Genomic DNA, 16,166 nt, shown 5'->3' with positions numbered 1-16,166 from the left:
AAATGATGTTATAAATTTTGGCAGAAAAAAGGTTCCCCACCCCTGTCCTAAGTGAACAAAGACTACATCACACTTCCAATTTGTGGTGGTGTAGGTTAATGCACTGGACTGCAAAGTCAATTTGAACCAAAAGGTCGGTTGTTCAAGCTCACCAGCCGCTCCTCGGAAACCCCATACAGGGCTGCTATGGGTTGGAACCAACTTGACAGCACATAGCAGCAACAACCCTGGAGAAGGAGTCCTGGTGCAGCACTGTAGGAAAGCACTGCACTGCTAGCCACAAGGTCGGCAGTTCAAATCCATCAATATTCCCAGAAACCCTATACGGGGGTCGCTACCAGCTGCTCCTCGGAAATCCTATACAAGGGTCACTGAGTCAGAGCTCACTCGACGGCATTTAGCAACAACAACAACAGAGGTGGGAGAGAGGAGTTTTTGCTTAAGGGACTCTGAGTTTATATGAATGATTTTCATCACATTTTTGAAAAAAGGAACACAGAATGAGATGCATGAGTGTGCTCAGCCAAATGGCCTGGTCTCCACAGTCTCTGCCCACAGTGACTTGGAGAAAGGAGAGCAGCAATGCCCCCTACCTCTGCCCCCTCCGTCAAAGCCATGTTCCCTGTGTGCCACCCACACTGAAGGTTGAGGAAGACAGCACGACCATGGCGGGGGGCAGTCCCTTCCCCTGTGATCAGTCCACCTCAACACTAGCAACCGGTCCTTTAAAGTCTCTTTAATGTCCTTAAAAGCCAACACAAGCAAAACAAGGGTAGAGCGCATGCCATGTGGGTTCCTCCTACCATCTGCACCCCATTGCAAAGAACCCCCAGATGGCCCTGGAAAGCCAGAGCTGGATGAAGAGAGGGTGAGGCAGTCCCCTTCCTTAGAGTTATTCTCTGCCTCCATTTAGGTTTCAGAAGCAAAAGGTCACTTTTTAAAACATTCCAGTACTGAAAGCCCCTCTTAAAACCAGATGTTTAGGAATGGGCAACTTAGACACTAGCTACCTAAAATGGGGGGAGAGGTTGTAAAGGCACCAAGTGACTGGCTTACAAACTTTCAAGAGGAAGTTTAGATTCAGAGTGTGCCGGGGTTGGGGCAGGGAGGTAGGATCCCCCACTGAGTGGTTTTCATCCTGTCTAGACAGGTCTGGTGAAAGGAGATGGGGACAAGACTCTCATGATTCAATAGTGAGTAATTATTATCAGGACTAATTGCAATTGTCACAACTGGAAAGGTAAAAGTTTTGTAGCAAAAAGGGTTGAGTTGTCGATCTTAAACAGTCCTGGAGCAGAGGACTCTGGGGCCATCAAGGGAGAAGAATGGGAGCAGAGTGTGGGACCCTACCCATAGAAGGGCAATGCTAGAGATGGAGGCAGAAATGATGACATGGAGAGACGGAGCAGCTGAGATGGAGGGAGAGGGGAGGTGTGCTGGTGGCCAGGGGACAGAGTGTGCCCTTTGGCTATTTGAATGATTGTATATTCCTGAGTGTTTTGGTACACATCCAAAAAAGAAACAGAGGGAATAGAAGCAAATACTGTTGAATAATGAAGCATGCAGGGGATTGTAATCATCGCAATGAAACAAACTGATGGTCCCCCATGGAAATTATCACTCAATTCACAATAAAAACTGAAAAAAAATTTAAAAATCCAGATGTTCCCCACACCATTTCCATTGGCAAATCAAATATTGTTTGCTACTCTTCCTGAGTTGACTTCTTCCATTTTAAGTATGTGGACCTTCCCCTGAGAGAATAGTGTCCAGAGACCAAAGGCACAGAGTCTGGAGCCAGGCTACTTGGATTTGACTCCCAGCTCTGCAGCCTTCAAACTGTGTGACCATAGCCAAGTGACTTAACCACTCTGACCCTCCCTTCCACAGTCAGACAGGGTAGATGATAACACCATTCTGCTTCACAGTGTTGGTAGTAGGCTAAGCAATTAGAGTTGTGTCTGAGTAACATATCTGTTGTCGTTAGCTGTTGTTGGCCCAAACACAATGAACAAAATGCTGCTCAGTTCTGCGCCATCCCCATGGTTGGTTGCAGATTGGACAGTTGGAATCCATTAGGGTTTTCATTGGAGTCCTGATATGGTGCTGCAAGATACTGAACTGGACCACAATGTCGGTTTGAACCACAAAGTTGGCAGTTCAAACCTCACCAGCCACCTCTCAGAATCGACTCGACAGCACTTGGAATCGACTCGACAGCACTTTACAACAACAGGGTTTTCATTGGAATCCTGGTGTGGTGCTATAGGATCAACACTGGACTGCTAACCACAAAGTTAGTAGTTCAAACCCACCAGCCAGTCCAAGGAAACCCTATACATGGTCACTATGAGTCAGAACTGACTCGATGGCACTCACAACAACAGGATTTTCATTGTCTGCTTTTAGAAAACAGATTGTCAAGCATTTCTTCTTTGCCTGTCTTAGTCTTGAAGCGCCACCAAAACTTGTTTGGCATCGTAGCAATATGCAAGCCTCCACTGATAGACATAGTGGTAATTCTACATGAGGCGCATTGGCCAGGAATCAAACCTGGGTCCCTCACACGGAAGGTGAGACTTCTATCGCTGTCCCATCAATAACTTCCTAAGTAAAGTAATAAGAGCTATCTACGGACTAGATCTAATACAGTTGTTATTTACAACTAGTGCCCTGGTGGTGTAGAGATATTTAGGTTCCAAATCCAGTCTAGAACACGTGCAACTTCTGAAGCATTCTACACCCTGCCAGGATTTTACTGGCAGGGTGAGCATGAATGTTTAGAACCAACAACGGATCAGTGAAGACATGCTTGAGGCTTAAGAGTCATGTATGCATCACAGATGAATACTTTACCAAACAAGGGTGCTGTCCCCCTATTCTGAGCACATCCTCCTCAGCTATAGCCTCCCCCAATGCCCACCCTTCAGGATGTATGGGTACTCACAGAGGTGGTGGGAATAGCGGAGGTGGAACACGTCACAGCCATGCACGTGGTGGTAGAGTTTCTTCTCAATCAGGTCCTGCGGCTCGTACCCCGTCAGCTCGGTCACCCTGGAGGACGACCAATGCTCAGTGAGGGACTCTGTTCTGCAGATTGTTTTTCATTTAAACTAATATTGGTTTTGCCAACTAATCAAGTGTGAAAAGGCTCAGGGGGGAAATGTTGATTTTGGAAACGGAGAATGATCTTTTTTTTTTTTTTCCTTTACAAGAAGTCTTTGAACTCTGGGTCAGAGCAGGATGTAGCACTGTCCTAAAGTAGGAAGGTCCAGAAACCACTAGGTTTGAGAATGTTTTGAAACAGCTTTCCATTTTAGCATCTTTCAAAGTGAAGCTTACCTGAGGACCAGTTGAGAGTGAACACTGATACCTGTCTTTGGGATGACACCTGAGGAATAACCCTATGTGAGTTTTTAAATTTCCATTTCATACTGGACCATCTGGTCTCATAACTGGGCTAGAACTTTACTCAGAATTATGGAATAATTGGCGTTGGTTAGATAGAGGATTGTTGTACGGCCTCCAGGAAATAGAAAGTATTATGGATTCAATTATGTCCCCCCAGTATATGTGTTCAGAGTCCTGGTATGGTGCTGTAGGATAAGCCCTGGACTACAAGGTCATTTTGAACCTCAAGGTCAGCAGTTCAAATTCACTAGCCACTCCTTGGAAACCCTACGCTATGAGTCAGAACCAACTCAATAGCACTTAACAACTGTAAGATAAGCACTGGACTGTTAACCGCAAGGTCAGTGATTCAAACCCTCCTCCTTGAAATTTTATACAGAATCATTATGAGTCAGAACCAACGCAATGGCACTTAACAACAACAACAACAATATATGTGTTGGAGCCTGATGGTGGTTCTGTGCGATAAGCACTACACTTTGAACCACCAGCTGCTCCATGGGAGAAAGATGAGGCTTTCTCCAAAGCAGTGCAGCCTTGGAAACCCTATACAGTGTTGCTATGAGTTAGAATTGACTTGACAGTACTTAACAACAATTACATATGTGTTGATTTTCTGGTTCTCTTATCTGTAGAGATTATCCTGTGTGAAAACAGAATTTTCTTTGTTATGTTAATACGATCCTACCCAAAGAGGGCAGGTTCTAATCACTTCTGAGTTATAAAAAGAACAAATGAAACTCAGAGACTGGTACACACAGAAAGAAGACAGATGCCATGGGAGGGTCATCTACAAGCCAAGAAACTAAGGAATGCCCATGACTGCCAGCAAGGAAAGAATTGGCCTGGCTGAGACCCTGATTTGAACTTTTAGCCTCCAGAACTGTGAGAAAATAAATCTCTGTTCTGTAAAGTCACCCACTTGTGGCATTTCTGTTACAACCACCCTAGGAAGCTAATTGTGATAACAGAAAATATTGTGACTAAAAGGTCAAATAGAGCTCTCTATAGAAATGAGAGTACTTTTTCAATGCTTCTAGGCCATTGCCCTCTTTATTCTCATCCAGCCACAAGCATATTAATTTCCCACTTTGGCTCTTTGAAGACAAGCAGCTCTCAACATCCAAGAGCACATCATCATTAGCGTTTGGATCACTCCATCTCCAGGTGAAAATTGCATGTGGTAATGGTATCATTTCCCAGGCCATGGGCAACCGAGCTGGGAAGCATGCCTTTGGAGAAGGTGGTCCAAACGTCTTGGTGACAGATATTTAAGCACAGATGAAAGAGGTTGGCGAGAGGCGATCCCAAAGCAGGCAAAGCTATGGTGAGAAGTCAGTGCTGAGGGCTGGGGGGCTAAGGAAGGCTGGGATTGGGGGCCCTGCCCGCCAGGATATGAAATGTTAGCTGTAAATTAAACCAAGAAACTTGACCTCACTTTCATTCTTTAACCCACTTCCCTTTTGGTTGCATTCTGCTCAGGCCTTGGGTCGTAAATCTCCAAGAGCCTCATGTTTCCCTGGAATGGTGCACTATTTGGTGGATGCATTCCCATGGTGTTTCTCTAAGATAGGAAGGAGACGGGGCCCCCAGCAGAGGGACTTCGCAGAATTCACAGCCCAGTCCGGGATTTATCTAAGGACCACCTAGAACTTAAGGTCCCGTCTGAGCCTAACTCTGTGTGGGAGGATAATTGAGACCCATGTCTGGCTTCCCAAAAGAAAACCAGGCATCTCAAGGGCCTGGGGATGAAAGAGGCTTCCCAGACCCTGTGGACATAAAGTTACACAGCAATAGCTCCAAACGTGTAAATGAATCAGAAACACATGTATAAGGTTTCTCATCAAAGTACATACTGGCTTTAAAAAATTAAAGGGAGAGGGAAAGGTTTGGCAGGATGCCCTTCTGGTTTTTTCCAAACCTCCAGTGTCTGAAGACCTGTCAGAGGGATTTGCCAAACCCCAAACATAGCTGGGTTCACCCATCCTTAGCAAAAGCACCAGCTACAGTTTCAAAGCGAAATACCACAAAACCCTGATGAACCAAATTTCAGGTTATGCTGAGTTCAGTTGTGTCTGGGATTGTAGTGGATGGGGTGCCAGCCAGGTTCTGCCCTCCTGCTCCAGGCCCACCACCTCATCCCCTGTGACTTAGGGGCTGCTAGGCTTTAGACCAAGCCCTCACAGTGACACTGGGGCTGGACACAGAGCTGCCATCACCCTCCCCAACTGGCCAATCTGCTTTGCTCTTCGGGTTCCTCCCAGCCCAACCCTCTGCTCTCCTGGCCCAGCAGCCTTTTGAAGACCAAATGAGCTGCAAGACACCAAAGACCGTAGTAAATGTGAAGAATTCTCCAGGACACTTGTGGTCCCTTTTGACACTTCCTATAAGTGTCTGGAATTCACAAAATGCCTCACAGGGCTGGAAGTCTCCTGACATTTAGATTCTTTTGGTGGGAACAGGAAGTTGTCTTCAAGATCGCCTTCTTTCTTTTCTATACCATTTCTAAAACTTTGGCATGAGTCCATTGGGGGAAGCTTACCAGCTAGGCCCTCATACTCTGTCTCTCAAGCAGCTTCCTTCATGCCCCTTTCTCCCAAGCTCCTTTATTTGTCCCCTGAGTCTCAAATCTGTGTTGATAGAAAAATTTATAAGGACCTAAAGTTCTCTTTTCTGTGGAGATTCCCATCTTACTAGTTCTAGAGAATTCTAGAATTTTCATCAGGGGTTTTCTTAGAAGAGTCAAAGAAAAAGGAGGAGACCAAACAAAGGAGAGTATCCTCCCAGATTTCTTAAATAATGAACTTGGGCAGCCAACTTTTCTTTCAGTAGACTTTTAGAAATGGCTCCTGAGTCAGGGAAGAACTCTACTGCCTTGTGTGCCAATACGTCTACCTCACATCCTGAGGCAGTGCAACCAAGGCTGCCACAAGCTGCCTTCTCTTACTGGGCAGCCCCTCCATTTTTCCTTGCCATAAAACAGCTTTGTCTGTGTTTGTTCATCCCCCAAAGGGCTTGCATCTCACCCTGAAAGAGTCATAGTTCTGGGAGATAAAGGTGGATCTGTAATGCTATCTCATATTTTTTCTATTGTGGAGTGCTTCTGAGGTAAATTAACAATGAACCAAACTAGTTTGTGCCTTCATTTACTACCCCTCACCAAGTGGATTTTTTTTCTTTTTCTTTTTCCTTCAGAAAACATCAACAAATCCTGGCTTAAGGACAAGTGGGGAAAAAAATTTATATATCCTTTCTTCTGATCAGCTCATCCAGAAGTGGGGTCTCTGAACTCTTATTCCCATTTGTACTAAAGGAATATGAGGGGTTAGCTAAGGAATACCAGGATTTTTTTTTTTTTACCTTTTCAAATGATTCATGTCTATTCTCAAATTTTGTATTTTTTGACAGGCTGGGAAGGCTATCATTTGGCTGAAAAGATGCCCGACCAGCCTCAGGCCTCAAAATGCCTACAGCTTGCCCTGGGAGAGGAAACGAATCCAGGCCTGAGGGAAAGGCTGAGGCCTCATAATAGTGAGTCCTGAGCAGACTTAACCTGAGGCCTAGTGCAACAGTGAACTCAGTGATCCTTCCAACTCAATCTCTCTCCTTTGACTGAGGAGATGTTCCCCAATTGGAGGGCATTCCCAAGTAGAAGAGGAAAGGAAACAAGGGAGCAGCAGTTTTGAGTCCACCCCAACTTTATCCTCACAGTCAGCTGGGGGTTCCCTCCTGGCACAGAAACAGACATGAAACCTGCTGAATTTGTGGCCACAGCTCTCTATTTCAAAGTAGCAAAGTCTGTCAAAGCTTCCGTGGCTCCACCCCTACTCTGTTCAGTGTGGAAGTGTTCTCTGTATCTTAAACTACAATGTGGGGTTGTAGGATCAGCACTGGACTGCAAACCACAAGGTCAGCTGTTCAAACCCACCAGCTGCTCCTCAGAAACTTTATACAGGGTCGTTATGAGTTGGAACTGACTCGACAACACTTAACAACAGTAACAATGCACTGTAGACACGTTTTCCTGGTCTGTTGGTGTGGTATAATTCTAACACCATGGAACAAAAATGTTAACTTGCAAAAAAAAAAAAGTTAACTTGTGCCTACAACAATATATTTTTGTTTCAAAATCATGTGATGATTCAAACAAACAAAAAGTACCTATAACTATAAGCTGGTTAAGAAGTCCCTGAGTGAGGCGAATGATTAAGCATTTGACTATTAGCCAAAAGGTTGGTGGTCCAAACCCACATGGAGGCAACTAAGAAGACAGGCCTGGTTGTCCACTTCCCAAAGATCACAACCTTGAAAGTCCTGTGGAGCACAGCTCTGTACACATGGGGGTCACAATGAGATGGGATCAACTAACACCAAAGCTGGTTAAACCAATATCAGTTTCTGTTGAGTCAATTCAGATTCAGGGCAACCCCATGTGTGTGAGAGTAGAACTGTATGAGAGTTGTTGTTGTTGTTGTTGTTGTTGTTGTTGTTGTTAAGTGCCATCGAGTCGATTCTGACCCATAGAGACCCTGTATAGGATTTCCAAGGAGCAGCTGGTGAGCTTGAACCGCCAACCTTGCAGCACAGTGTCACACCAGGACTCCATGTATGAAAGTAGCTCCATGGAATTTTCAATGGCTGATCAATGATGTAGATCACCAAACCTTCTCTGTTAAATTGTTAAGTGCTGCCGAGCTGGTTCCGACCCATAGTGACCCTGTATAGAGTTTCCAAGGAGCAGCTGGTGAGCTTGAATCCTTGACCTTGCAGTTCAAACCGGCTTTCAGTGAATTAACCCACAGCGTCACAGCAGAACTCCAAACCTTTCCAAACGTCTAACCTTTCAGTATTCACTGTTTACACTACCCAGGGACTCCATAAACTAGTTTACTTCCTCAGTAATAAGACTGATGTTCCTTCTTTCAATACATCATTTGTTTTTACAAAATTCCTTTTCAATTCACAGTCCTAGCACACCTAATCTCTTGTTAGTGTCTGGCTTAGTATTGTTGTTTTTCAAGAGCCATTTCCACCATCAGTACTGCCCAGAACTCCACAGAACAGTGGCTGGCGCCAGACTTACCTGGAATCCAGGAATATCAGCTTCAGGTCAAGGCTGGCCCTGAACATGAACATGTTACTGTGTAGTTTGATCTCCGTGATGGCGCTTGGCGGCAGCGATTGGCCCACAGCCACCAGTCCCACAATCTGGTAACAGGAGTCATACAGGGACATGTCCAACATATACTGTCTGATCTTCAAATAGCCACTGCAGTGGATGACCTGGGAAAGAGAGGGCAGGGTCAGCCTCTAAAGGTCTGGTGCCTAGTCCTCCTGGCTCTGGGCCTGCTCATTTACAGGAATGTGAAGGAATATCTTCCCAGCACAACTACTTCTGAGCTGGACTAAACATTTGGGTGGACATCCAAATCATTACTTAGAAGAAACGAAGCTATGCTTCTTTCTTAGGAAACATTAGCGTAATAAAATACAAGGCCTGTTTTATCTTACTGACTCTGTTCAGACTTCTGGGCAAAATGTCAACTTAGACACACCATGTTGTTCCTCTACATCAAAGGTCTGAGAAACTAAGTGAAACCAACACAGAAGACAGTTCTGGAACTTTGAGCACCAAATGAAAGGATCAAGAACTAAGTTGAACACCAACTGAAAGAAGAAACTGACTGAAAACAGACAACAAGGAGAGATGAGAGGAGGGACCCTGCCTGTCAGCCTGGTACCGTGTGGCATCTAGAGACAAAAGCAGTAGTAATCCTGGATGAGGAGGACATAGAGTTAACTGTCTAGACATACCCAGAGTGAAACAATGTCTTGATTGTTGACTGCAGCCAATGGGAAGAGGCCAGGTACTCTGACTGGGTAACCAGAGGCGTAGGCTCTCCTCCCCACAACATTCCTGGTTATTACTGGCACAACCTCCCCTACCTGATTACTGGGGACCAAGGTACAAGCTCCCTACCCCTCTTTCTCTCTCACCTGGCCCCGCCCAACTACCACCCTCTCATCTATCCCAAATACTACCCCTTTCCCCACCTGATGACCCCACTAAGCAGCAGCAGTAGGCCACCCTGGTGCATCATTGGATGCTTACCGTGACCGTCACACATGCTGCCTGCTCACCCTACCCCTCTTGTCTGTCGCCCTAAACTAGCTCCCTACTCCCTACCCCTCATCTGAGAGGTGACAGCAACATGACCCCACTTGCCACTCTCCCCTCTCTCTTGCCCAACCTGGTAAGAGGTGGCACACACACCATGCACATCCTGGCCTGCCACTCATACATACCCCCCCCCCCACCATGAGGCAGACAGTGGGACTGTGCACACACCCGTTTACCCCCTCATCCAGCAGGAGGTGATGCCCACATCCCCACTAGCCAGCCACCCCTGCCACCCCTCCTATACCACTGGACTGAAGACAGACAATGGTCACTATGCAACCCTCCCCCAGGTATCCTGCAAAACAAGCAAGCAGAGACCTGTACTCACACACACAGGCACTACACCACCTGCCCAGAGACAGGTGGTAAGTACTTCAGTGTAACCCACCTAGTGACCAGAATAGAACTCCTGACCCAACCACATGGATAAAATATAATAGATTTTTTAAAAAATCAGGACATAGCAAACATACAACTAATAAAAACTATAACAACACCTTAGTGTCTCAGAAACAATAGACTATCAAATCACCTAGAGAAGGGGGGGCAAGATCTCTCTGACAAATTACCAAAATAAAGAACTAGGAAACCTCTTGGGGAAGAAATGACAATGGAACTATCTGATAAAACCTCAAAAGACATACACAGGAACATGGATGAACCTTAAGAACATTACGTTGAGTGAAATTAGTCAATCGCAAAAGGAAAAATACTGCATAGGACCACTACTGTAAAAGACTAAGAAAAAGAACCCATACTATTCCACTAAAGTGGATGATTAACTGGATGCTAGGGCGTAGGGGTGGGGTTAAGGACGGGAGGGGAAGGTGGAGCACAGGGCAGGGAATAGACATGGGATAGCTTGGGTGTTGGGGAGGGGGGCAATATACAAGTAGGGAGAGGGGAATGGAGGAACAAAGCAGATGGGAGAACAGACAGGTAGGAGCGAGCTAAATGGGACAGAGGTAATAAATGATGTAGGCACAGCCTTGGAACAACAGGGCTCTGGGATACAGAGACTGAGACATGGTTGGAATGGGGAAAGGGGGGGAATAATGTTGAGATGCTTGGCTGACTCTTGAACTTTGGTCTTCCATGCATTATATTATAAAACAGTCACGGGAGAGTAGAGGGAGGAATAACCAGAAATACCACCATAGAAAGCTTGTAAGTCTGTCTTCTGCCTGGAACTGACTAGAATACCTAAAAAGGGGTTACAATATGTCCAGTATAGGGATGGGCAACTTGAACATTGGCTACCCAAAATGGGGGGAGGGATACAAAGGTAAGAAGTGACTAGCTTACAAGCTTTCAAGAGGGAACCTGGATCGACGTGGGGAGGAGGGTGGAGTCTCAAGTGAGTAATATCCAACCTGTCTAGGAAGGGCTGATGAAAAGAAATGCGGACGGGTCTCTTGTGATGCAGGGGTGAATAATTGCTATCAGGATGGATTGTAAGGACTAGTAAGGTAAAGGTGGATATTTTATAGCAAGGAGGGATGTGATTAGCCTTTCAGTCTAGGAGCGTAGGCCCCTGGGACCATCACTGGAGAAGAACAGAAATTGGGACCCCACCCAGAGAAGCAGCAAGGCCTGAGATGGAGACAGAGAGGATGACATGAAGAGATGGAGTGGCTGAGATCCAGGGAGGGAAGGGAGCTGTGTGCTGAGGACTGTGAGGAGAGAAGGGGGCCTGCGGGGTATAACCTTTGGTTGGGTGATGATGCATGGACGGGATGGTAACTATGGCAATGAAACGATGTATGATAGAATGAGTGTAAAGCTAATGTTCCCCATGTAAACTATCACATAATAAGAGGGAGGGGGGAAGGACATATACAGGGCCCCCCAAGAGATCAAAACAAACAAAGACGAGACTCTAGAAGAATTCAGAAAACCAAAATAACAAAATTAATAGAAAATTGTTCTTGTTATTAATACTGTCAAGTCAGTTCGAACTCATAGTGACTCTGATGAGCAGCTGGTGGGTTTGAATTGCTAATCTTGGGGTTCATAGTCCAGTGCCAATCCTGTAGAAGCAGCAATTAGAAATCCAGAAGATTAACCCTAAAATGTCAGAAACAGATAATAATTCAGAAGGAATATAAATGAATCATTGAAGTCAGTATAAGAAAAATAGAGGCTAGCCCCTTGATCCATGTGTGTTAGAGGAACACTCAGAATGATGATGCACAGAGGGGACTGTAATCATTGCAATGAAATGAAGTAATCATTGCATTGAAATGAAATACAATAGGATGAGTGTAAAACCAATGTTCTCCCATGTAAACTATCCCTCAATTCACAATAAAAGCTTAAAAAAAAAAGAGCAGGAGTGGCAATATTAATCTTTGATAAAATAGACAGTCTTGTAATGTAAAAGCCAGGAGAATATACAATGATTAAAGAGTCAATGCTATAAGAGGGCGGAGCGGGGAGTGTAGAGCACGGGTTTCCAGGATATGCCCTTTGGTCGGAAGACGATGCATGGAGGGGATTGGAACCATGGCAATGTAATGATATACGATGGAATGAATATGGAACTGAGGTTCTCCCATGTAAACTATCATATAATTCACAATAAAACATAAAAAAAAAAAGAGTCAATGCTACAAGAGGACACAACCAAAATAAATATCCATGTATCCAATGAAAGAGCTTTAAAATACAATAAACACATTTTAACAGAATTCAAAAGAGAAATAGACAACTCCACAATAATAGTAGGAAGGACAACTATTTCAGTGAAAGACAGAACAATGAGAAAGGAATCAACCAAGGTACAGATTCTCTGATCAACACAATTAATCAATTTGATCTCATGGACATATACAGAACACTTCACTCAGCAACAGTTGAGTACACATTCTTTTCCAGAGCACATGGATCAATCTCCAGAATATACCATATGTTAAGCCACAAAATAAGTATCAATAAATTTTAAAACAGTGAAATAATATAAAGTTTCTTTTCAGATCACAATGCTGTTGTTATTAGGTGCCATTGAGTCACTTCTGACTTAGAGTGACTTTATGCACAGAAAAATGAAACACTGCCCAGTCCTATGCCATCTTCACAATTGTTGTTAAACTTGAGCCCATCGCTGCTGCTATTGTACCAATCCATCTTGTTGGGGGTCATTCTCTTTTTTGCTGACCCTCCACTTTAACTAGCATGATGTCCTTCTCCAGGACTGGTCCCTACTGATAATATGTCTTAAGTATGAGAGATGAAGTCTCTTCATCCTGGCTTCTAAGGAGCATCTGGCTGTACTTCTTCCAACACTGATCTATTTGTTCTTCTATTAGTCCATGGTACTTTTAATATTTGTCCCAAACACCTTAACTAAAATGCATCGATTGTACTACAGTCTTCCTTGTTCACTGTACAACTTTTAAATGCATATGTGAAGCTATTGAAAATACCATGGCTTCTGTGTGGTGCACCTTAGTCCTCAAACTGACATCTTTGCTCTTCAACACTTAAAGAAGCCTTGTGCAACAGATTTACCTAATGCAATACATTGTTTGATTTCTTGACTGTTGCTTCCATGAGTATTGATAGTTGATCCATGCAAAATGTAATCTTTGACAACTTCAATCTTTTCTCCATTCATCATATTGCTATGTACTGGTCCAGTGGTGGGGAGTTTTGTTTTCTTTACATTGAGTTGTGACCCATACTGAAGGCTGTGGTCTTTGATCTTCATCAGTATTTTAAGTCCTCTTCATTTTCAGCAAGTAATATTGTATATCTGCATATTGCAGGTTGTTAATTAGTCTTCAATCCAATCCTGATGTCACTTCTTCTTCATATAATACATTTTCTTGGACTATTTGCTCAGTGTACAGATTGAATAAATATGGCGAAAGAATACAATCGTGTCTCAAACCTTTCCTAAATTTAAGAGATTCATTGTTCCCTTGTTCTTTTTCACTGATTGCCTCTTGGTCTATGTACAGGTTCCTCATAAGTACAATTAAGTGTTCCTGAATTTTAATTCTCCACAAAGTTGTCCATAGCCTGTCATGATTCACACAATTGAAAGCCTTTGTATAGTCAATGAAGCACAGGTAAACATCTTTCTGATATTTCCTTTTTTCAGTCAAGATCCATCTTATGCCAATAGTGATTCCTAGTTTCACGTTCTCATCTGAATTCAGATTAAACATCTGGCAATTCCCTGTCCATGTACTGTTGCAGTCATTTTTGAATTAGCTTCAGTAAAATTTTACTTGCATGTGAGATTAATGATATTGTCTGATGATTTCCAAATTCTGTTGGGTTACCTTTTCTTTGGAATAGACACAAATAAGAATTTCTTTCAATCAGTTGGCCAGGGATCTGTCTTACAAATTTCTTGGCATAGGTTAGTGAGTGCTTTCAGTGGTGCATCAGTTTGTTGAAAGATTTCAATTTGTATGCCATCAATTCCTGGAGACTTGTTCTTTGCTAATGCCTTCAGTGCACCTTGGACTTCTTCCTAAGGTACCAGTAGCTCTTGATCATGCTATCTGTTGAAATAGCTGAACATCGACCATTTCTTTTTGGTACAATGACTCTGTGTATTTCCTCCAGCTTCTTTTGATATTTTCTGTATCATTCAATATTTTGCCCATAGAACTTGAGGCTTGAATTTTTTCAAGGCCAAATTTTGGCTCTTGTGGACCTGTTTTAATTTCTTCAGCTTCAGTACGAACTTGCATATGAGCAACTGATCGTCTATTTCACAGTTTGCCTTGGGTCATATTTTGACTGATGATAATGGAACTTTTGCACTGTTTTTTCCCACAGATGTAGTTAATTTAATTTCTGTGTATGCCATCAGATGAGGTCCAGGAGTATAGTCATATTTTATGCTGCTTAAAAAAGATATTTGCAATGAATAAGTCATTGGTCTAGCAAAATTCTAACCTGCAGTTGATCTCCAGCAACATTTCTATCACCAAGGCCATATTTTCTAACTACTGATCTGTCTACTTTGTTTCCAACCTTTGCATTTCAATCACCAGTAATTATCAATACATCTTAATTGTATGTCTGATACATTTCAGACTGGGAAGTTGGTAGAATTCTTCAGTTTTGTCATCACTGGTGCATAAATTTGAGTAATAGTGGCATTAATTGATCTTCCTTGTTGTTGTTGTTAAGTGCCATTGAGTGAGTTCCAACCCATAGTGACTCTGTATAGGGCTTCTGAGGAGCGGCTGGTGAGCTTGAACCGCCGATCTTGCAGTTCAATTGACTTTGCTGTCCAGCACATTAACCTACAGCACCACATCAGGATTCTGGTCTTCCTTGTAGGCATATGGATATTATCCTATCACAGACAGCATTGTATTTTAGGACAGATCTTGTTATCTTCTTTTTGATGATGAATGTGATGCCATTCCTCTTCAATTTGTCACTCCAGGTATAGTAAACCATGTGATTGTCAGACTCAAAATGGCCAATGCCAGTCCATTTCAGCTCACTAGTGCCTAGGATGTTGATCTTTATGCGTTCCATTTCATTTTTCACAACTTCTGATTTCCCTAGCTCCATATTTCATGCATTCAATATTCCAATTATCAATGGATGTTTACAGCTGTTTCTCTTCATTTTGAGCTGTGCCCCATCAGCAAATGAAGGCCCAGAAGGCTTTACTCCATTCACGTCATCATGCTTAACTCTACTTTGAGGAGGCAGCTTTTCCCCAGCCATATTTTGAGTGCCTTCCAAGCTAAGAGGCTTGTCTTCCAGCATTATATCTGACAGTATTCTGGTGCTCTTCATTGTGTTTCAATATACAATATTCTGGTGCTATCTGACAGTGTTCCATTGCTATTCATAAGGTTTTCAGTGACTAAATATTTGGAAGTAGCTTGTTTCTCCTTCTTCCTAGTCTGTCTTTGTCTTGAAGCTCAGCTGAAACCTGTCCACTATGGGTGACGACCCTGGTATTTAAAATACCCGTGGCATAGCTTCCAGAATCACAGCAACATGCATGCCACCACAGTAAGATAGACTGTCAGATCATAATGCTATAAAATTAGCAATCAATAACAGGAAGAACGGGGGGTGGGGGGCGGTGAGAAGAGGACAGATTTAAAACATGAAATCTAAAAAGCACCCTGCTTAAATATTGTGTAACAGAAGAAAATTTAAAAAGTAAATGAAAAATATTCATCAAATCAAATATACAACAAAGCAAAATCATTGGGACAGAGCAAAACTGGTGCTCAGAGGATAATTTATAGTAGTATGTGCACACATCAAAAATGAAAAAAGAGCCAAACTGTCTTTTTGTTTTTCTTGCATAACATTTTAAATAGACAATTGAGTGGGAGAGAACGGAATAGCCAGAAATATCACCATAGAAAGCTTGTAAGTCCGTCTTCTGCCTGTAACTGATTGGAACACCTAAAATGGGGCTACAACGTGCCCAGTGAAGGAGGCTTTCTTTGGAGCCTCTGCATTTCATAACACTATATAGGTGGAAAAATGAAAACAAGTCCACGAGAACCAAAATATGACCTTGAATTTATCCCACCTGAATTTAGAGATCATCTGAAGAACAGATTTGATACATTAA

At 43.3% G+C, this 16,166-nt stretch overlaps 1 protein-coding gene across 1 annotated transcript in view; it reads right to left on the bottom strand.

Annotated features, from left to right (window-relative positions):
• Positions 1-16,166, bottom strand: part of SIM2 (single-minded family bHLH transcription factor 2) — a 72,320-nt gene that overhangs the window by 19,751 nt on the left and 36,403 nt on the right. The window contains exons 6-7 of the mRNA XM_006862606.1: positions 8,495-8,694; positions 2,948-3,054 (exon numbers count right to left, since the gene is read on the bottom strand). Coding sequence (XP_006862668.1) covers positions 2,948-3,054; positions 8,495-8,694 — 307 coding nt within the window. The remainder of the gene's footprint in view (positions 1-2,947; positions 3,055-8,494; positions 8,695-16,166) is intronic.

The sequence above is a fragment of the Chrysochloris asiatica genome, unplaced genomic scaffold (genome assembly GCF_000296735.1).
Source record: "Chrysochloris asiatica unplaced genomic scaffold, ChrAsi1.0 scaffold00049, whole genome shotgun sequence".
Lineage (NCBI taxonomy): Eukaryota > Metazoa > Chordata > Mammalia > Afrosoricida > Chrysochloridae > Chrysochloris > Chrysochloris asiatica.
The sequence above is the reverse complement of the archived record's forward strand: the minus strand, read 5'-3'. Positions and strand labels throughout refer to the sequence as shown.